At 38.5% G+C, this 23,504-nt stretch overlaps 1 protein-coding gene across 10 annotated transcripts in view; it reads right to left on the minus strand.

Moving 5' to 3' along the window:
• Positions 1–23,504, minus strand: part of ppfia2 (PTPRF interacting protein alpha 2) — a 197,851-nt gene that overhangs the window by 111,787 nt on the left and 62,560 nt on the right. The window contains exon 1 of one of the 10 annotated variants that reach the window (XM_036149202.1): positions 14,586–15,052. The exons of 8 other annotated variants lie outside the window; for them this stretch is intronic. In XM_036149202.1, coding sequence (XP_036005095.1) covers positions 14,586–14,666 — 81 coding nt within the window. In that variant the 5' untranslated portion in view covers positions 14,667–15,052. Of the gene's footprint in view, positions 1–14,585; positions 15,053–23,504 lie in introns of those variants that run through there. One more of the 10 variants, XM_036149204.1, reaches the window with a different exon arrangement.

Raw genomic sequence — 23,504 nt, forward strand, 5'->3', positions numbered from 1 at the left:
TCCCTCGCAAGAGACTTCACACATTAGGTCTGAAATAGATATACAAAAGCCAGCAGGCAAACTGTAACAACTGAGCAGGTGAGCAAAACATGTTTTTAATTGGCATAATTTATATGCAGACGCAGTTATTTGAGTCGGTGTTCAAGCTAGAATCAATCCCTTGCTTCCTATAACTAATTCACTCTACAGTTTTTGGATTGTGTTGCACTTAAATTTAGCCAGAAAAGATCATAAAACAACAATATATACATGCAAAATCCAATCCCACTGATTATTACATGTATTAAAAGGAGGAAACACTATCCAAATCAACTGAGCCCTTCGTGAAAACCAAGTTACTCCTGAAGTTTCCAACAAGGTGTGGCCATCTTGGCAGCAAAAACAGTTTTCGAGCATTAGTGATAACTGGGAATAAGTCTGATGTCACAGTGGATGGCTTTGGCATCCTCTCGTTCGTACAATTTTATTAATTCAGCTGCACTGGAGGGTTTTCAAGTATGAACCTTTGGTTAGTAGTGGCCTTGGAACTCTATGATGAATGCCATTTCCCCAACTCCTTTCTTATTGTTGAATGATGGACTCCGACCTGGAAAGTGAGGTATGCAGTGTTATAAAAGTTGGTCGATTTTCCTTTGTGACCACCCGGATGAGGTTAGGTCATTTTGGTGGGCGTTGAAGGGTCACTAGTGTGCCTTATTTTCTTGATTTAGCAAGTCCTACTTGCTTCTACGGATCTGGCAGTAACCCGATCTTGGTGTGGTGAGTAAAACTGAACTGAAGAAGTTATATTGAGAAAATGTATCATTTCAAAAGGGGGACAAATACTTTGGATAGCTTTTTACACCTTAATAAATGAAATAATTTGGTATTTACTAAAGTTATCCTGGTCTGAGAATACAGGCATAAATTTCTTGATCACACTGGCCGAGTAAAAGACAGAATCTTCCCAAAAAGCAACCGCTTCTATTTCTGTATCTGGTGACGTTACCTTGAGCGAAAATTTGAATAGAAAATGAAAGAATACAGATTCCCTTAGAAGAGACCGTGTATCTAAATATGTCGACAGAACAGTTTCCCCTCCACCGCAAAAGAAGATGCAATAAGAACTTGGAGAAATGTCAAGAGCTCGGGGAATAACTAGAAAGAGCGTGGAAGGAGAAGACAACAGAGCACTTGGGGCCATGCTTATTAGATGTTAGATTGGTCTACCATCTGTAAAAAGCAACGATCAAGCCTTGCCACAAACTTTAAATCAGATCTACATCTAAATTTCAGCTGAGTAGTTAGAACACAAATATGATTTAATATAAACCACTTTACTATAGCTTAAGCATTCTGGAGAAGTGGCTCCAGCAGATACTTGGAGAAACAGACATCTCAGTCCAGAAGAGCGCAATCTCAGTTGAACAGTGAAGATCCTAAGAGGAACCCTTTAAGCACATATTGTAGTTAATGGACCACTGTGATCCATGCTGCACACACACACACACAAAGGAAGAAGAAGAAAACACACAGTCAGGTGAGGTAGTCTCGGCAGGGAGTGAAGTGTGTTTTCCTGCTGGATGAACCGATGCAGTTTATCCCAAGGTGAACTGCAGGTAGATGTATTGAGCTTGCACAATAGGAGGCCATTGGTTGTAGAAATTTAGGACTGTTTGCTACTGGAACTGCTTCTTCGTGTAAACAGTAAAAGCTGTATTCCATTTTTTTTTTAATCAAACTGCAAACAAAGAATTCAAAGATATATAAAACATCCTACATTTTTTAGACTAATCAAGGATGATGCAATGCCCAGCAGCTGTTTAATACTTAAAGGAAAGTCCCTGTGGAGTGGTCAAATATGCACCCCGACATATGGCAGAAGGTTTCACATGCTTTGGCTAAAGGACAACATGATTACATTAATAGTAAACGTCAGTCAACCGCAGAGGTGGTGAAAACTGGCAACAGAATTGAGAAGGAAAAACAAATCTAACACGTAGTCACCAGTAAACTATTTGTTAAATACAGCAACATTATTTTGAGCTACATTCAGGAACCAGAAACTATTACTTACTATCACTACTGGAGGCCTCTTCAGACAGGGATAAATTTGATGTTTCAGAGTCCACTGATTTGCTATAATAACCATGCACAGTCTGGCAAAGCTAAACAGACATAAATAGCAGCAGTTGGATATAAAATAGCAGCGAGTGATGGTGCAGTTGATGTAACCAATATTTTATTGCCACCTGAATATTGAAAAAAAGCCTCTTTCTCTGACTATCAGAGAAATGCAAAAGCCCAGTGTGTGGGTGAGAGAAAAACATTTTTAAAGGCCTTTCAGAGGGTTGCATTCAATCAGTTACACAGTAAAGAGGAAACTAACTGGCCTGCCCTTTAATATACAAAATTGAAATAAATTGAAATGTATTTTACAGTGAGAAAGCAGGGAGGAGGGCTGTCCACATTTACCTCCCCCTACTTCGACTACAGAGCCCGTTTGAGCTATAAAATTAAATGGCCATAGAAGAGTGCCTTATGGATGACTGCTTCAGTTTCAGCACCATGGACAGAGGATGACCATTTTCCAGATGGCGAGAAAGGGGAATAAAATAGGGAAATCAATGACCTAAGATATTGCAGATGTAATGGGACTGTTTCACAGAATGAATTGAATAAAGAGAAGGATAAGGATGACATAACTAAGCAGTCCCCTTTTTCCAGGGACTACAAAAGGAGACCGCTTTTTTTGTCTGACAACTACAATATAAATGCATTTGTTTTGCACTACTCATCAACGGCACAAAGGTTTCTGAGAGCAGATCTGGAACCATGCTTAATAGATGTTAGATTGGTCTACCATCTGTGAAAAAATTATCAAGCCTTGCCACAAACTTTAAATAATGTTTAGATCTAAATTTTAGCTGAGTAATTCGAACACAAATATGGTTCTATATAAAAACCACCTTACTGTAGCTTAGGCCAACCGCATATGTTTAAGGTTGTTGTCCTGAATGAGGTGTCTTTCAGGCTTAGTTCCATTCATGTTATCAATTCAAAGCATTCCTCCAGTATGCCTACTGGAGGCAAAAAAAAAAAAAAAAAAAGAAAAACATTCCCACAACATTATGCAGCCACCACAACAAGGCCAGAAAGTTTACAGACACCAAAATGTATGACAATAGCCAATGTTACTTTGGCCAATTCAGCATTTTTGGTACTTGAAAAAAAATTAAAAGAAAAGTTGTTGTTATAGGTAAAGGTAGGCTATGGTCATGTTCTTTAAAGACACCGCGTGTAAGTTTACTAATCACATGACTCCATCCCATCCAGTCTGAAACAAGAAGCAAAAGAGATGCAGAGGTTGAGAAAATGAAGGAAATCTCAAATGTTGAAGCCACATCTGAGCTCTGGATCCGTTCATTAGTCTGACTATAGATTACATCAATGATGACCGGAAACTGCGTACCAGAGTGCTCAAGACAGTACATTTTCCAGCCGATACTGGGAAGATGTTCAGACAAGGTTTAAGCACAATGCTGCCTGCATGGGACGTCAAGGAAGAGACCATAATCGCTATTAATACTGTAAATGGCACAAACATAGAGCTGCCCAGCTCAGTAGATGGATGCGTGTTCAGTGATTTGGGCTCAGGCTACACCTGCCAATTGAGAAGTGTGCGCATCTTAATAGAGTTACCCATGTATAAAGATGTGGTCACTTCATAGTTATCACTTAATCTTTAACCTGTGTGTGTGTGTGTGTGTGTGTGTGTGTGTGTGTGTGTGTGTGTGTGTGTGTGTGTGTGTGTGTGTGTGTGTGTGTGTGTGTGTGTGTGTGTGTGTGGTATTATCATCCATTTATCATTGTCGTGGTAAACTGCTCGATATATTGCGCTATATATTCTAGGCCATATTGCCCAGCCCTAGCCACCTTTCACCATGTAGATGATGTGTTACAGCTGATGCACATTGGGCCATATTCTACTTTCAGATAATGGATTGAACAAAGACAAAGTCATGGAAATTGCTTCATAACCCAACTCTGATTTAAGCCTCTATGAAAATATATCCCTGACTTGCCTGCTGTGTTCATTCATGATGTTGATTGATCACACAAAGTCCCAATAAATTCCACTGAAATTTGTCGCTCTAAAAGAAAGGTTTTCAAAAATATATATACTTTTGCAAAGCACTGATTGTGGGGACATTTTTATCGTAACCTGTAAGGACGCAAATCTGATTTTATGCACATTATAAAAAAGAACACTGTGATCAGAACACTGTGTGCACTAAAACACAAATTTACAAGAACAAGTCTAGAACTGAAAACATATTCTTTAACTAAGTGTTTAACTTGTCATTTCCCATTTAAGATGTAACAACTCTGATAAAAAGACAAGAATAAAAAACAGATTTGTAAAATTAGATAATTGGGTGTGTGAGTGCCAGTGTCAATGGTTAAATGAGCTGGATGATCACCATTAGGAATGATTGTATCAATATCCATAATTCTGTACATCGTAATTCCTCTCTAATCCTTTTAATTTCTAAACAAACTGTATGCTAGTAATATTTCCCTTTGGACTACTTCAATTTTATCAACAGTATCTGCATCAGTTTATCAAAAACAAAAATATACTGTTATCTAGCCGTGATTTTAGTGTAAAACAGAATTTATATCTACACCGTGAAGAAAATACAGGCCTGAACATAAGCGTGCCTCTACAGTAGTCCAGGCATAGGCTTGTACCATAACTGCAACAATGTTTGAGGTTTTTGCTTTACTAGATTCTACAGAAGTGAGCAGTCTGACCCGTTTGTGCTCTCTGTTCACTTCACAATGTCTCTTGGGATATGTACTGTGTATCTGCACACATCTATGCAAGTTTACTAGATACCAGCTTAGGAATGTCTATCAGAGCTAGCACATTAGAAAATTAAAGGATGATGTGTAATAAAGAGGGAATGACACGTTAGTTTCACGCTGAAGGCTCTGCAGATAAATTACTCTGAGAAGGAGCCATTTAGAATGGTAAGGCCTGTCTTCTGCAAACCTGTTCAATTAGCTGCTTGGTGAGAGCAAACATGATTTTAGAACCAGAAAAAAATTTAAACTATAAAAAAAATGCATCCCAATCAGTGTTTCTATTGTTTTTAAAGCAGGTATTTTTAAAACAGAGTAACAGAGCTATGGAGCCACACCCTCTCAGATATGCACCACCTCAATGATGATGATTTAGGGCCTGGAACTGCATCACAGTCTTTTGTTGCAAACTTAAAACGTATTTGGGGCAAAGACATATTGAAGGGGAATACATCCAATTGATGTACTTCGGCCACCCTTTGGCAACATAGGACAAGCACAGACTAAGGACTCCTAATTTTCCACAAATATCCTCCATGCCACTGAAAAGGAGTAATGATGGCTACAACAGCTGCAACAAGGCAACCCAAGGCTGACGGGCTACATTTGGTTTAAAAGTGAATTACTTTGACATCTAGAATTGGTTTAACATCATCAGGGGTCTAAATGAAGTAATTTTTAAGCCAAAACTAACATCCATTTTAACTCAACTTTTAACTCAAAACCTCTCAATTACAGTCCAAGTAACTGTGTACTGTGAACCAAACATATGGAACATTAGCCAAAGATTACAAATCTGTTTCTCATATGGCTCGGAAATATTCTTAAAGTGCTGAGTAATCTCTGAAGAAAGAAGTCAAAAACAGAAGTAGCTGCTGCTGTGTAAGAGGGAAGTAAAATTACAATTCATACTAAACACACATATTCACTTTTATGAAAACAAATTAACTTCTCTCAGCATAAAGAAAAGAACACCATTGCACATCTTGAATGACAGATTAACGTGCCTGCCATTTTCATCCTCCATTACAGTAGAAACAACATCCCATTCTGATTTATTTTTGTCATATTGATATTATTACCCCATACCACTACTAAAAAATAAACATGTAAATGTGTTGATACTGAATCACATGAAGCAATCTTAAAGTTTAGGCCTGTGCTTAGAGCCTTTAATATCCATACCAAGGTGTCAGTCGGTTAGGTCTCATAATTACTGCTCTCCTATTTTACCTGACTTCTTCCTCCTCACTGAACAAATTGTCTTGAAGTGACAGACACTTAGTTATTACCTCTTCATTTGTCTCAAATAGCTATAGAGCTCCTAAAGATTTATTCATATAACCAAAGATCGACTTTCTTGTTTTTCTTTTTTAAACAGCTTCCATTAACTACTGTTAACTTTTTAATTTGCTGTTGAATGCTAATATAATCCCAGTATCAATATGGTGCATAACTACACAGTCGTGTAAATCAGGCAGCAGCTAAATAATAATAAAAAAGTTTTAATACCAGCAATTCAAACTGAGATCGGATCAAAAAGAGTCCATTCTAAATCTGGATTGATATCCAAGTTTGGTGCTCCCTGCATAATATCATCTACCTTTGGTAACTTTAAACTGATATAGGCATTTGATTTATGTAATGCACAATTTTGAGTGAAACGAATGTAACGGCAAATAAAGGGATGCTGGCGTTTTGCCCTTGTGCAGATACTAACCCACTAAAACATACCCTGGTATACATGGAGGGGCCGCTTGCTTTCGAAAGCATGCTTATCCTTTTAATCGGAGATGAAGCCATCAAAGTGGGTCAAAGTTTTCCCCATCTGCGCTGTTCAGATTTTAAATGCACAAGGGTTGATTAAAAAAAGAAAAAAAAAGGACCAAGAAAGTGGGCCACAAACCGGAAACATACACAAAAACATAATTTAAAAAAGACAAATCAAAAGATCAGGCTCAAGAGAGATTTTAAAAAGGGAAGACCACAAGATAAAAATGAGAGCGTTTATAAATAAGCAAGACCTGCCTGTGCATAAAATAAAAAGGTCAAGAACTTGGACTTGATTGAGCGATATAAACGTCAGCAGAACTTGCTTACATCTGGGGTGAACCATTTTTTGTTATCCATCATTTATCTTTAAATGAGTGACTTATAGAGCGCAGGGTTAAATCAAAGGGTGTGCAGCAGGCTGAAGGCTGCAGAATACAGCTGTGGGGGGGGGGGGGGGGGTAAGCTTGCTGTCACAGCTGTGTGTAAAATGTGCACATGTGAGTGTAATGTGTGCTTAATGCCTTTCAGTTATACAGCAACACTATTTTCAGGTTACAAATACTCTCTTGTTCTTAGTTAAAAATAACAGTAAAAGAAAAACTGAGGACGGTACAATTTCATCGGATAACTTCACAGATCATCTGCAGATACGCCTGCAACACCACGTGGGTATCGTGTGATGAGCGGGCAGCACTACGTTTCGTTTCATGCATGCACAAAGAGCATCGAAGAGGGCCGGCCCTCATATTTAGTCCGTCACTACGCAACGCAGAGGAGGATTTCCTAGATTAAGCATAGACCTGCGCTGGATAGATATGGGTCACTCACAGTGCACAGTATGTTTTGCAAAAATAAAACTGCAGGGAGAATTTTGTTTTACCATTTCAATCCAGAATTTAATTCATGCAAATCAATAGCGGGGGGAAAACAACTACTACTACTACTACTTTAGGTTGATTTCCTGTATACACACACACACACACACACAATTTTGAAAACAAACCATATTTTTTTTATCCTTTGACATTTTTCAAAGCAAACATGCATGTCAGTATTAGGAAAATGAAACATATTAATGTTATAGGTAGTAGTTGTCTTTAATACAGAAAAGCTCCTGTATATTACTGATTCAACTTTTGTCGCGAGCTTATAGTGAAATGAAAGTATGTAATATATATCATCACCTCTAGATGAGTGGGGCATTGCTCTAATACCATAAAGTTTTGCTGTTTTTATTCTATTATTGCGTCACTGAAATGGGAACTCAGATCTTTTTGCGCAACAAAGTTGTAAAGATCAACGTGTGAAAGACCTGTTAGTGCCAACTAGATTCCCCTACACTGACCAGAAACTCTGTTATTCCTGCATGCTTCCTAAATTGTGTTTAGCAGTTCAGCATAGGCCACAGTCTAAATATTACCACGTGGAGTGAATTACCAGGCTAAACGAGAAGCAGCACTTTTTAATCAGCATGCTCAGGCACGCCATTTCTCTTTTCTGTCAAGTGTTTGGCATGAACAGTTGAAGGAAGCAAAAAAAGACACAATGTTAATGTTAACAAGGGCTAGGCTGTGGCTGTGTTTACATTTAGAACGGAGCCAGAATCACAGTAGTGACTTTGATGGTGCCGAATGACTGGACAGCTAAGTACAATGACAACAAATCTGTATCCGTCTTATTAATTATTTCCAGAGGGGTACATTGATACATCTGATTAATGGTATCTAACAGTCTGTGGTAAAGTTGGCTCCCAACTTTGATTTGACTTTGCCTCGGCTGCAATTACTGGAAAGTTTTATAATTGTGTTCTTTCAAACCACCCCCTCACTGTAATACGCATGTTTATTGCTAGAGGGCAGGTTAATATGTATTGTATTCAATGGAAAAATTCTTGAGATGCATCAATCAGGCTTTTGCTCGCCAAAACAAAAAAAAAAAAAAAAATGAAATGTATGATTTTAAAAAGATGAGATCTGACAATTTAATTCCAAAGGCTATAACACATTAAACACAAAAAAGGGCTGGACTTTATTTGACAGCAGCAGTAGAAAGGCTATAGATTATCTCTATTAGATCTCTATCATATATACACTCCACATACTCCTCGAGACAGATGACCGTTCATACTGAGCCCGGTTCTGCTGGAGGTTTTTCCTTCCCGTTAAGGGGAGTTTTCCTTTCCACTGTCACTTCATGCATGCTCAGTATGAGGGATTGCTGCAAAGCCATGCACAATGCAGACGACTCTCCCTGTGGCTCTACGCTTCTTCAGGAGGAGTGAATACTGCTTGTCGGGACTTTGATGCAATCAACTGGTTCCCTTATATAGGACATTTTTTGACCAATCTGTATAATCTGATTGAATTTGACTTTGGAAAGTGCCTTGAGATGACACGTTTTATGAATTGGCGCTATATAAATAAAATTGAATTGAACTTTGTGAGTTTAGTCACTCAGCCACTAAACACTTTGAAGATTTATCAAAGAGGCCTAAAATACTATTAGAATGACCAGTGTGCATACGTGGCACTTGAAATATATTATCAAAAATATCCCTTCCAAGTAGTCCTTTGGGATTGAGATTTCACACACACTGAAAATCACATTCATAGTGATTTGAAATGTAGTGCAGCTCTTGGTGGTAGTTATGAATCAAACATCAAAGTGTATCTCCTTATCCTTCACCTATTTATTCACTTAAAAAGAGCATAAAAAACAAAACAAAAACATTCTGTTGGTTGATATGTTTGAAGATCAAAAATGCTGAGACTTCTAAGTTTGGATGCATTTAATGAAGAGGAACTTTTTTTTTTTTTTTTTTTTTGACCTCCCAAACAGAGGTTACTGAGGGAAAAAATAAGTCGATTCCACTTTGATTGATGCACCTCTAAGATCACTCGGGCATTTAGCACAAAATGCATTTCACGTTTTGGCTTTTACCGCAAAGACCGACTTTGAACTGCAGTTTCTTAGACCAGAACCCCATTCCCTAATCGATCAGAATCACTTATTATTCTGCAGACACAATGGCAAAGCTCTAAACAGTGGTTTCTTCCTGAAGGTTCATTAATTATTTTACATAACACATTTTTATGGCATGGATTTAAAAGAAAATCCAATAAACTGTATTGAATGCTATGAAACAAGACTTAAAAAAAATTGAAGGTAATTGTATAAAAATCATTAGGCTAGAATGAAAACTTGATTACAGATGTTTGGACGAAGCTGGATTTTCATAACGACATAAGATATTGGTCGAGTTAAAAGAAAAAAAAACACTTTTGTATAAACTTTTGTATATGGTCAGATCCTCGTATCTAACGTCACTGCAGTATCTGAAGACTTAAGAAAAAAAAGCATAACATTTTGAATAGGATACGAAACAGTTTGAGAAAAATGCAAATTTACATTGTAGTTGATCTCATACTGCCAGTTCGGGCATAATTTTCTGTTCCTATTTTTATCTTCACATGGTTTCAGCTTTAAAATGTGCAATTTGCTGCACCTAATAAGCCAAAAACCCAAACAGTTGCTACTGCTAATAACAGCAACGTCTATTGTAGCAAAGTGTTTAGGAGTGAAGTGTTTAGTTTTGTTTTAAAAAGGGGCCATATCATGCAAAATCCCTTTTTTTTTTTACTCCTTAATTACATTTTGTTGTGTTCTTGGAGTCTCTAGGAGTGCAGAACATTTGAATGTAGTCTGCATAGATATCTTCATATTCTGTTTGGGTAATTTTTTTCAAGGCATTCAGTTTTCTCTATTCTCCATTACGTTATTGTAAAATATAAAAATAAAAAAACGTCACAGTATTGGCAGCCGAACAGTTAAACAAGGTCATGGACTTCCATCTTGCCATTTTAGCAAACCTGCCATTTTTATTTATTCATTTATTTTTGCCGCAACTTTGTCGTCCAAGGTCCAAGGATGTTAAAGCTACAAGTGCATGTGAAAATGTACATTTTTTTATGCTGCGATTACCCACACGATTCATTACACCGTCCCTCAGCATGCTACAAAAAAAAAAAACGGAAAGAAAAAAAATAAATAAATAAATTAAAATAAATAAATTGCAGAATGGGGTGGAGTGGAATGCTCTGCAACCTGGAGGGGGGCAGGTGAGAAGTGCCTCATTAGCAAAATTCAAACCAAAGCACTGCAGTTTTAGCATTATATAGCCCACAACTGAATGATTTAAACGTAAAAGAGCTTTAAAAAGCATGATATCTCTCCTTTAATGTGCAAAACTCTAACTTTTGTATTTCAGTTGAATAATAATGATCCCAAACAAGGTAAACCCTGCAGAAGATGGTAGGGTACAGTATGGAGCTCAGTGGGACACTGCTTACCCTAAAACTCGACTGTCTTAAATCCATGTAAAATGTAATAGAAAACCCTTTTGACCAAAGCATGTCAAAGCAATTTTATTAGGACTATAATAAATCACAACATGTTTTAATTTACTTTTTTCCACTAAATAAAAGCAGAACTCCACAAACTGCCTCCAGTTAACTAGAGATATACAGGGAGCCAACCCATTGCAACCACTGTTCTCTGTAGAGTTGCTTTGGAGATATGATGATGACATAACATGAAGACTTCCTGCTTTAAAGGAATGACTTGCAGCAGATATACTGAACCCATCTCTTGGACATCATAAGGCAGCAGTGTCTCTGAACACAGAACTAGCGTCACATCAAAGAGACTAAGAAGTTAAGACCGCTCTGAGCCCCCTAATACGGCCGAGTGCGTTCCATGTCTTTGGTAACAAGCCTTTTCTCACATGCGGGATCCAAGTGAACATTAACACAAACCGATTCAGACAAGAAAAAAAAAAGACAGGCACGGAGAATGCCTGATATCCTTCTCACAACCATTCCACAATGTTGAAACGGTATGTTGAATGAGGAATTTATGGCAGAATGCTACCCAAAGGCAATTCTAAAACATTTAATGTACAACCATAGTTGCCAGAGAGACAGCAGAACAACAGATTTAATCTATTACCCTAGACATTTTATTAACATTGTAAAGGTCAACACACAGGTGTATGACAAGCGAGTATATACATTTGAGTATAACTCAGCCTTAAGGTGCGATGCCCAACGCTCCGAGCTAACCTGTTGTACCTAAAATCCATAACTGTTCAAAAAAAGATTGTCAGCAACAGTCTAGTAATGTTTTTTTCACACGTTGGGAAGACCCATCCAATGTGACCCAGGTAAATTGATGAGGTATACCTGATGTGCACTCCCCTAGACTCTGCACATTGAGATCTTTTCAGTCATTTGCAAATAAGTATAAAATGTAAATTTCGTTTATGGTTTAAGATCACTAGATCAACCTTGGATCTGCTGTAGTGCAAATCAATACTGTACACAACCGAGTTCAAACCTTTGGACAAACCTTTTCAATGGATTTTTCTTATTTTTGTTACTTTACTCCTTTAAATCAAGATTAAAAACACGTTTGTTTAGGATTGCTTTTGATTGTTGTAGTTAAACTGTTTTTACTGAAACATCATTAGTTCCGCTTTGTAGTCCAACTGTTTTTAATGTTTGATTTTAGTTTATATTTTTCCATGTTCTATTTTGTTTCTACGTTGTATTCCTACTTGTAATCATGTAAAGCACTTTGCATTGTCTCTATACTGAAATGTGCTATACAAATAAGTTTGCCTTGCCTTACTTTCTACATTGCAGATACGGAATGAGGACATCAAAACTATTAAAAGTATAACGAATTATGCAGCAAATAAAAAACAATTGAAATAGCAAAACATTTTTTGTTTTAGACGCTTCAGCACTTCACTAACTTAGCACTACATTAACTGCCTCAGATTAAACATCAGATGAGGATGCATGTGTGTCCCAAACACTTTAAGGGACACGTTTACTGAGCTTGGCGGTGACTATCGAAGAAATGTCAGTTTATCTTAGTGATGGAGCAGACGAGGCTTCAACAGACAACACCTGTAGGGCGATTTAATAAATTGTAACCAAGATTATAACTCCAAACTCGTCAGGGAATGGTGATGATTTAATTAAAGGACTAATCATTAAACAAGTAATGAAATGAAATGAAATGAAATGAAATGAAAATGTTATCTTATCTTACGGGAAAGAAAATGAAAATGTTTTAAAGACAAGTCCTTATAGCCAACCTTGAGCATAAACAAAGTCAATGAGGGACCTTTCACCGGTATTCATTCTAGGGGTATTTCCTGGAACTGCAATCCATAAAGCAAGATGCCTTTGATTTAGAAATATCAGAAAAGTTTCACAGAATTCAGGATGTCCCTGTTCCTCACTTGCCTTCAACAAAAACAGCCTTTAAAGAGAGAATCATCGAAACATAGTCAAAGAAGAACATCCAGATGCAGACGGGCTGTTTTCCGTCTCAGATGCAGTTGTTATACAAGCGATCAGACAGTATGTTTTTCACAAACCTCTCATCTCTAGCCTCAACAAAAACACTGCTTCAATCAATCTTTTATAAAAAAAAAAAAACATTAGTGTCGACAGAAGCATACAACACTTCCATACTAGAATAGAGAGTAAAGCATACACTAATCAGGAATAGCTTTACGATCACCGATTACCTCTCCTTCATTGCACCCGTTTTGTGCATGCTGACCTCTGTCCACTGCTGAATGCACCAACTACTGGCACATGGGCATCAGAACTGGACCACAGACAAATGGAAGGAGTGAGTCTGATTAATCAATGTTACTTTAACTTCACCTGGGTATTGGAAATAAACTGAACCAGGGTGCATTATGGGAAGACGGCAAGCCGGTGGCGATATGATACTTTGGCCTACGTTCTGCTGGGAAACGTCGGGCTTCTGCCATCCATGCAGACATTACTTTGACACACGCCAATCTACACAAGCATCGCTGCAGACCACGTAGACGTCATTCCCCGACTGTGCTGGTCTCTTGCAGATAAATGACATGATCTGCCACAAATGAGTTCATGCACATTTTAAAACAAGCACAACAATGACTTTTGAAGTAGGATCCAAATTCCCCAAATAAAAAAAAATAAAAAAAAAAACATGTTCAATCCAGGAAGGCCACACCTCGCACTTTACTTGGAACAGATACAACAGCACACATTTAGGGTTCTAGTGGATGCCATTCCTCAGTGGGTCAGATCAGCAACAAGGGTGACCAACACTATTAGTTGGGTCATGTTATACTTGACTGGTATATACAGAGAACACCTTTCCTTCCTCACCGTCACAATGAAACAAAAAGAAAGGCCCTGCTCACAGAGTAAGGCAGACAATCAATATCCCAACACAGCTTCATTGCCATGCATTCATTGGCTCTGCATGGGCAAAGCTAAAATATGCACAGGAAGTCTATACAGTAATCAATGTGGGGCTCTGCATGGGGTGTCCTTATTTTCCTATGAAAACAGGAAAACCCGGACAGAATGCAAAACGAGGCCAGCAGTAACGATGGCTGAAGGGTGGGTGTCATTTTCATTGTAATGAATTTCATTTACAAAACGGTAATTAGGACCTACGTTATATATTTCTTTTTCTCCCATCATACAAATACATCTGTAAATAACAGACAATAAAACTATTTGTGCGTGGCCTGCAGCGATAACCCAGCACTCACTCAATCATTTCCCGGTTTCCCCCTCAGTAAATCCTAAAAACAATAAATATTTCCGGCTTCAGCACCACTACAGACGCCCTTAAGGTGCAACGCAAAGTCAAAGGGGTGTGTGTGTGTGTGTGTGTGTGTGGGGGGGGGGGGGGGGGAAAAAAAAAATAATCAAGTCCAATCCGTCACGCAACAACAGGGGAGCCAAAAAAAAAACAGTCCCTGTTCTGCAAAGTCTCACATGATGTCATTAAATCCACAACTTTCATTTAAAGGAACAGCTAAATGAGCGCACAGAGGACCACGTTTGACGCACAGACGCTGAGATGAGCAGATCACTTGCCTGAAAGGTGTAGAACCTCGTCCCATTCGGCGGATGCACCTTCGGGGAGTTTGTCCCCGCACTCATGTCAGAGAAAATCATAATTCCCTTCCGGAGAGAACAATCCAAAACTTATCCGTATCCTCCTCACTTCTCCGGATCGGGCCGACGAAGAAATCGTTAAAAACAGGAAACCCAGAAAACGACCCGAGACAACTCGGATCAGCCGCCGACCCGACTCTGCGTTCCCGACATTACAAACGGTGGAGAGCTCCGGCGAGACGCGCAACGCTCCTCCCAGGGATTCAAACCCCCGACCATGAAGGTGACTGCGAGGAAATCCCTCGGTCTCTACGCTTCTCCCCCTTCAGACGAAGGGGATTGAGCTCGAAGGGCTTCTAGCGATGAGAATGGAGAGGAGAAGCGAGCGGAGCCATGCTCTCCCCACGCCCGCTGCAAGCTGCTCTGCTGGCGGCGCGGATGGCTCCGTCTGTGCGCGGATTATCGCCACCCCTCCTCTTCCTCCTCCTCCTCTTCCTCCGGCTTCACCAATAATCAGTCAGAGCATCACAGCCGCGCTCGGCTAACAACACACAGGGTTCTCAAATCAGGGGATCAGACACGCGTTCCTTGTCTGCGCACTGTAAAAACTGTCGTTACAGAACAAGTTAAAAACATTTTTCCACCCCTTATTCAAATTAGATATATTTTAAACCAAGATATATTTTATACCAACATTTAAAGGTATAAAAAGAAGACAATTCAGATTAGTTTTTCTCAGCATATGCTTATTTTTACAATCCTGTCTGTTTTAAATCCTTACTTTAAAAAAAAAATACAATCTAGTCTGAATCTGTGGCACATCTAGCTACCAGTGGTGGCAGGATGCTTGGACTGGCTTGAGAAGTACTCAAGTAATTTGCAAGGTAAATACGAACAAATTCACTTTAATGGGGTGTTCTCTAGAACAGGTGGTGGTGGCTAGTAATGCTGCGCTCCGCTGAGTCGCTCAGGTCCAAAACCTCGATCTGGGAATGATCCCAAACAAAGTCTAACAACTGAACACTAATGGCGCATTCTCTGATTACTGCTGATATCAGTCACACACGTGTGATCCGGTTCTAGTGGTCCCACATATGAGGGAGGGCCTTAAGCAGCAGCCTGTTTGCTCATGCCCTCAGCCAGCTTGTGATTGGAGCCTTTCCTGATTGCAAAATTATTTCAAACTTAAAAAATAAAATAAAAAAACAACAAACTCCAAAGGGATCGATAAAGATTTTTGTAGATCAGATGTCAAGCGATGGTCAAATATTAAACTCTGCTAAACATACAAAGGGTTGAATAAAAGATGGACATAAAACAGACTGAAATGTGTCAGTTTGGCTCGTGTGTGAATTGTACGTGAGTTTTGGTGAGTTTAAACTGTGCACAAGCTATTTGCAAGCATCCGTCCTGAATGTTTGCATTGATTTTCTGTTAAGACGCTCTTCTAGTCAAAAGCCACTGCCTAATCAGGGAAGCTCACTGGCCATGAGCAGTCTGACTTTAAAAGACTCGCATCCCTGTGAGACATGCGGCGATTAAGTTGTCTTGAATGTGAGGAATCCGCTGCATTTGTTCACATTAAATGCCGATAAAGTAAGAATTGATTATTTGATCCAGCTCCGACTCAAGGGGAGAACCTTTCAGTTCATGGTGCAGCTTGATTTTTGTGTTGTCAGGTTGAGGGGTTTGAGTGTGAAGCTAACCCCGCACTCTTTGGAGGAGTTTTAGTTCTGGTAGACTTCAAAGCAATGCTGGGGATTCAGCAGCTGCATTTATAGCAGAGAAGGTTTAGCAAAAGGTGTAGCTGCAGGTTACTCTCCTGAGCCAAAGTAAATTCAGACTTTTTCACAAACACCACTCTGTATTTACAGAAACTCAAAGTAAAGTAATGAGGTCAAATCAGTTCAGCAAACAGCTTGAACCACTAGAGGATGTTAAAAATCATCGTCCTGGTTTTTGGAGTCACTCAGCAGCGCTCCATGTTGGGATATGTTGACGCCAGGAGAACACCGGGAGAGAAGCAGCAGATGGGTCTAACACGGAAGTTTTGATGAGCTTATGAAATCTGAGGACAGCACACTCGGAGGCATCCTGAGGGCAGTGAAGTTAGCTCAGTTTCAGCTGGCCCGAAAATGTGGGACTCAGAACTTTGCTTGCAACGTTAGAAAAACAATGGGGGTAAGGTAGGAGTACAAACTTTAGCAAACAAACAAAAAATATTGAGGGAAGGTGAGGAAATAATTTAATTTTCTTCTGAAGAATTGTTGAAAATGATCACTTTCAAATTTGACAAATGTATTTCTTTATATTTAAGTAGACATTACTATACCTTTATTGTAATTTGTTTTGAGGCATATACAATTTGTCATATTTAAATGTATACATCATTATTCATTTTCTAAATCATGAGAAAAAGATGCTTCATTAGCAAATCCAAATGAATTCCCAGACAAATCAAATCTAAAATAGGGGTGTGTGGTCTAAGGGTAACCACTAAATCATTTAGAATAATCTAAAAAACAATTACATTATATTTTATGACAACAAATATACACTTAAACTGCAGTTAGTGGTCAAAATGTGGGACCATTTAGATACAAAACCTTCCTTTTGTTGGTTTACGTCTGATGAATGAGCAACCGCGCAATAGCCTGACAGCAGTGATTTATGTACTGCTTTAAAAACCGATTGAACTGATAGCTTGGTACAAGAAATCACCTGGCGACTGAAATTGGATGATTATCAGCCTGAACAGTCCTGACCAGTGACGGCTAGCTGGAAACTCAAAAGCCCTATCAGGACCTAAGTACAAATAACTACTGGTACCAGCACCACTCTTGTGTGTGGAAGCTGTAACTGAGGGAAGAAGACTCAAAACAATCATATTTTTCACCATGTCAGAAAGAAACTATTTAAAAGGAAACTCTGTTAGAGTTCTGCTGTTAATTAGGGTTAGGAGGACTTTGAGGAGAACAGGAACGCTAATCAGAGCAAAGTTACTCTGTTAAAATATTTTCTGAATCTCAGAATAGGGGGGAGGATCTCTATTCCCAAACAAATAAACACGGAGACTGGTGTTTTAGTGAAGCTAGCTGTGATCACTATGCTAATCGCTATTATAAGGTGCTACAGAATGCTTAACATTTCAACCGTGCAACAATCTAGTCTTTGTTTTAAAATAGTAAAATCCTATTGAAGGCAAGTCCTCTAACACACACAATGCCACATGTGCAGATACACACAAACAGCGTTTTCGCCTCTGCTCCTAGTATAAATAATTACAGTGCTTTGACATTATTAACACTAGGGGCAGAGGCGTATTCTGATTACATATTTTTATCTTGCCATATAAAAACTAAGATAATAAGAATTGGCTAAAAATCTGCTGGCAGTAAAGGTTAGCCAAAACATGAGCTCCAACATCAGCTGCAATAGTCTGATGTGTTCATCTTTATAATTTAAGGGTCATTTATGTGCAAAACCTCCACTGCAGTGGAGGTTTTTAGAAAATACCGATGTAAGATAAAGTCTGACAAAACTTGTGAGGTTCAGAGGCAAAGTTTTTGCAAAAATAAAATCAACATTAGTTTTTTTTCTGTCTGATTGTCTTTGTGAATCTCACAGGTGTCATAGTTAACTTTAGAATGCTGAAAAAAAAAACATTCAGATCTTATTATCTAAAAACATGACAGCAAGAAAAACAACCTTTTGTGTTTTGAAAGCTTTATAGGGTTGAATGTGCACAGTCTATACCAAAATACTCTGTTAAGCCCTCCTGCACATCAGCCGCATAAGGATCTTTGTGCTTACAGTGAACCGGTCGGTGACGCAATTATACAGATGTACAGTGGGCGTGGCTTGGTGCTGATCACTCATTGGTTGGAGGCTCAATCCTCTCAGCGTTTCCTCTGGCTCGCCCCGCTTTGTCTATTATATTCCCAGAGCTGCCACAGCATCACGGATAATAAAGTACATTTCGCAACGACAGACTGACACCATAGATGCAGCATTATGCATCAATTCCTCCATCCCAAGCCTTGTATCAAAGAACTAAAACAATTGGATTTTTGATTGAAAGACATATGTGCAGGAGTTGGATATTTGTCAAAACAAAATAATCTAAATTTGTGCTGATTTATAGGCGTATTGTAAAAGAAAGACACCACCTTTTTTTAATAAGTGCATGGGTAAAAGCCCTCTGCAGTGACTCAGAACCGTGAGAGTAGGCCGTGGTAACCTCAGGAAATTCTGTTTATCTGGATCACATGTTAATTTCTTCTGTGTTGTGTGTAAGTGTTTGTCGGAGCATTTTTGCTTGAAGCCTTCTTGGTCAAGAAACCACTCAAGCTGCAAATGGGCTGCAAACGAGGCAGAGAAAAGAGCAACACTTTGTGCATGAGTAATGAGGACTTAGCTGTTGCAACGTGGTCGTGCAAGAAAGCACAATAACTTGGCTTAGCAGCTACCTCCACAGCCCTCAATGCATGTTCTGTTTTCTAACAATTATGAGGTAAGCTCATTTGGAGGCCTTCTTTCCCCCTTGTGAATGCAACAGAAAAATCCTTGTCATATGTTATAAGACATTTCAATATGACATCTTCAATTATTCATATGCAAAATCTACATCACCGTTTATCAGGCGACAGAATTTTATCATCTTTTGTCACCCTTAGCTTTTTTGGTGTCGCTTTTAACAAATGGAAAGTGGAAGCCATGTATTTTGGAGCGGAGCAAAAATCTTTCATAACCTTGAGTTGTTTTTCTATTATCCCCAAACTCAACAAAGTGCTAACAGAAAATAGAGCAGAAACTAAGTGGAGGATTATTTACCCTTTTCACCTAGCCTTTACTTTCCTCTCCCCTCCACTGCATCCATCTTTTTTCTCCACTTCCCTCCATGCCTGTACTCTATTTCTACGCTGTCACCCCTGTCCCCTCTGACAGAACCTGACCAGCTATAATATTAAATGGTAAATGGACTGAATTTATATAACGCTTTTCTAGTCACACTGACCCATCAAATATGGAAAACAACCCGAACTGTATAGCGTTGAAACGAAATGAGTTGAGTTGAGCCAAGGAAACACACATATGAAAAGTCAGCTTCTTTATTAATGACCTTGTGGTTTATTCTCCTTGTGTAGAGCGACGTCCTGCTGCAAACTATCAAATCCTCCGTCATTGGGAAGGTTGTCAAATCAGCAATCTTATAATAATCTGTTAAAAGTAGTATGTTATTATGTATTCCAGAAATACATAAAGTACAGTTTGTGCATTTTTCAATTATCGTTTTCAAGGGCACATTTCTTCAAATCTGTACACACTATTTTAAAAACTGTTTCCTTATTCTTACGTTTTGCAGTTGAACTTACTGCACAGTCCATCCTATTATTACCGTTACTACTCACTTTGCTGCTGTAACACTTGGATTTCCCTATTGAGGGACAATCAGTATACAGTATTTCTGTTACGTTTATTCTCTTGTGCTGCATATGCAATGTTGAAGTCGATGCAGCGCGACATCCCCTGTCATCACAGATTGCCGCTGTACACCGAGTGATTTGGGATATCGGCAGTCTCCATTTGTTATTTGTGAATTGGCCGGAGGCAGCGCAGAGGCTGCTCAACTTTATAGGTATACAACAAAAATGTTTTGTGAAAGAGGCTAAAAAATTGGAAAATATCATATGTGTAATGAATCTATATAATATTAAAGATAAATAATTAAAATTAATAAATATTTAATTGATGTTCTAACTTATTTGGAAGTGCATGTTGTAATTTCAAGTAAAACTCACTACATTTGTAATGCATTAAATAATATATATATATATATATATATATATATATATATATATATATATATATATATATATATATATATATATGTGTGTGTGTGTGATTTCCTGAAGCACTCTCAAGCTATTTTCCTGCAATTACACCAAGTCTCATTGCTCTAGTCAGCTTTGCTCATTGCAATAAAGCAAAAAAAAAAAAAAAAACCTTCCACTATATGTAGAGTTGTCGGTAATGGTTCTCATGCCTTTCCCCGAAGTATAGGCTTCTTGCAACAGATGTCTGAAGCAGAGCAGCAGATGCATATTGATCGTGTCAGAAGGGACGTGCGGGCAGACAGCTGTAATGGACGTAACCCCGCTTCTGTCACAGCTGAAACATTGGGCCGGTATTGTCAAGGATGCAGTCCGAGCGCACAAAATTTGCGGAGGGGTCAATAAAATCCTATCCAAGGCAATAAAGTACTGGAGGAGAAAAAAAAAGAATGAGCATGGCTTTTTCAGATGGATGGTAACTGTAAAGCTACAGACAGAAACAAGTGATCTAACATCATTACTTTTATCCAACACTTTAGCAGTTTCTCAAATAACATGCATGTGGTTTCCTGTATTTATAGAATGGTTTTGGAGAACATTAACAGTCACCTGTGGCTATTTAAGCTGACTAAACTCAAACTTTGACTTTGCTTTTGTGAGTGGTGCATTAATTTGAGTATACTCCCTAAGCGCTACCACTAATCAAGCCAGCTTAGCCGCAGTGTTAAAACAAAGATGTGAGAAATATGCGGGAAACCTTGTAGCACACATGGACAACTGTTTCCAAAATATATCTGAACTCCCTTAAACATGTGTAATGTTCCAATGTCAGGCATTTTTAGGAGCTAAATGCACAGAATGAATATTGTGCTCGAATTTGACTAAAATGAGAAACGGAGCGTGTTGCATGGAAACAACATCGTGGCTAAAAAAGCCGCACTTCAGAAGAGATTTGTTTTCTGCCCATCTCTTTGTGGTAGTCATCTCATATTTTAGCAAGCAACTATAAGACATAAACAACGATGAATCTTACGTGGGTATTTAAAAATATAAAGAGCTCAATATAAATGAGTATAGCTAACAATCAGAGAGTAAAAATCTCAGCTTTAATTCCTCCAGAGAGAGAGAGAGCGAGGCGAGAGAGAGCGAGGAGAGACGAGACGCGAGAGAGAGAGTTATATATGTATATATTTATATTATTTTTACAAGATGTCCTCTATTTGCTGATACATAAATAAATAAGATTGGGGATGAAATGTGGTTTTAAATAAGCAAAGAGGTGAATTGACTCAGAGTCTATAGGGAATGATCCCTATCAACAGGGTATAAAGGATTAAAAGATGCATTGAGAAATAAAGAAGCCCATTAAATGTGATTAAAATGAGAAAAAAACACATGAAACACAAACCAGAGACAGGCAAATAGATTGTATTCTTCCAAATACAACAGGAAAATAATGCCAGAATTAAACCTCCCTACTAAAAACTGGAAGAAAAAAAAACATACGTCTGCATGCTTGGGAATTACTGTACATACTTTGTTGTTGTGTTTGGTCATGGGTTCTAGTGTCAAAGCCAGGTATACCAGTGTTCTAAAAAGCTATAGTTAGAAAACTGATAGTTCTTATATATACAGTTGTTGTGATATAAAATCGCTTTAAAAAGATGCCCAAAGTCCAAAGTTTTCTCTGACTGTTTGATCATGGTGAACATTTTTTTTTTTAATGCTGTGACACTATAAAGCTGTTTATTTTCACGCAAGATGATTGTACATTAAGAATCTCAAACCTGCCTATATTAAGTCATTCATCTTTGCATTTGCGGTGCTGAATTTATCCTTTTTGCCAATTTAGTCGTACTTAGACATCTAATGTTGCATTTTGTGACAAGCGGATGTTTTACACTGCTATGGTAGCTTTAACGTCAGCTGTAAGTTACCTCTTCCAAAGAAACATTTGTATACATCTGACTCAATTCCCTGTTTGAATATAACCTCTGCACCATAAAAGAAAGCTAAATATTTATGCATTTCAGTAGCTGACTGAAACTTATGGTTTTGCTTGCCGCCCTCTGGGAAAATCCGGCTGCAACAGTCAAGTTGTTTCCATCAAAGCTCCGAAACAAGCTCGAACCGCCTGTGACATGCACCCATTGAAAGCTGGGCTCAAAGAACCGAGTTTGACAGTCGGCTGTCATTTGTAAACAATCTTCCTTTCCTATACGGCTTAGATGGAGAAAGGCTTTTGACAGGATTGAAAATTGCTTCAAAACGGGCTACAGGGAATCAAACTCGCTGCTAGATTTTAGTGTTTAAGGTCATTTAAGGCTTCATCAGGCGTGCTGGTCTAAAGAAGCCTTAAATTAGTTCAAATACCAAAGAAGAAAGAGCCAAGTCGCTAGTGTTAAATGTTTCTCAGGGGGACTAAACTGCTGTGTTTTAGTGTCTCACAACTAAACAAGTTTTTGACTAAAAATTCTGGCAAATAAAGATCAAACATATTGTGTTTGCTGTAAATTGGCATTATTGCTCCTCATAAAGTTAGATTTGGTTTGTTAGCTTATGTTTAGATTTCTAAGACAACCCATTGAGATAGTTGTTCACTTATACATCAGATGACAAAGCCAAAGCAGCCGCAAACAGTCGTCCACGGCCCAATCTAATGGGAAACGGGCTGACTCACCGTGAGTTCCAGAGTGAGAGCGTTATAGCAGGTTTTCAATCATGTCTGAGTAAAATTACATGGCCCTGGAAGCGGGCGGCTTTTGACTCTCAAAATCGAGCGTGCTGTATCTCTTAGCAGTTCTAAAGAAACATGCTGAGCGGAGAGAATAGACTGTCAATCACTTTTTTTGAATGTAGTTATTCATGAGCAGACGCTGACTTGCAGCATCTGGAGGAAGTCGAGCTATTTTCTGCGCAGAGGAAGAATCTGAGGCTCTGCTGCAGAGTGGATGCCTATAAATTGGCTCATTTACCTAAAAATTAAGCTTAATCGCAATATGGGTATGAATAAAGTTTTATGAACATAGCTGGTATGTGCCCTGACTAACGTGCATTTTAGAGA

The sequence above is a fragment of the Fundulus heteroclitus genome, chromosome 17, assembly GCF_011125445.2.
Source record: "Fundulus heteroclitus isolate FHET01 chromosome 17, MU-UCD_Fhet_4.1, whole genome shotgun sequence".
Taxonomy (NCBI): Eukaryota; Metazoa; Chordata; class Actinopteri; order Cyprinodontiformes; family Fundulidae; genus Fundulus; species Fundulus heteroclitus.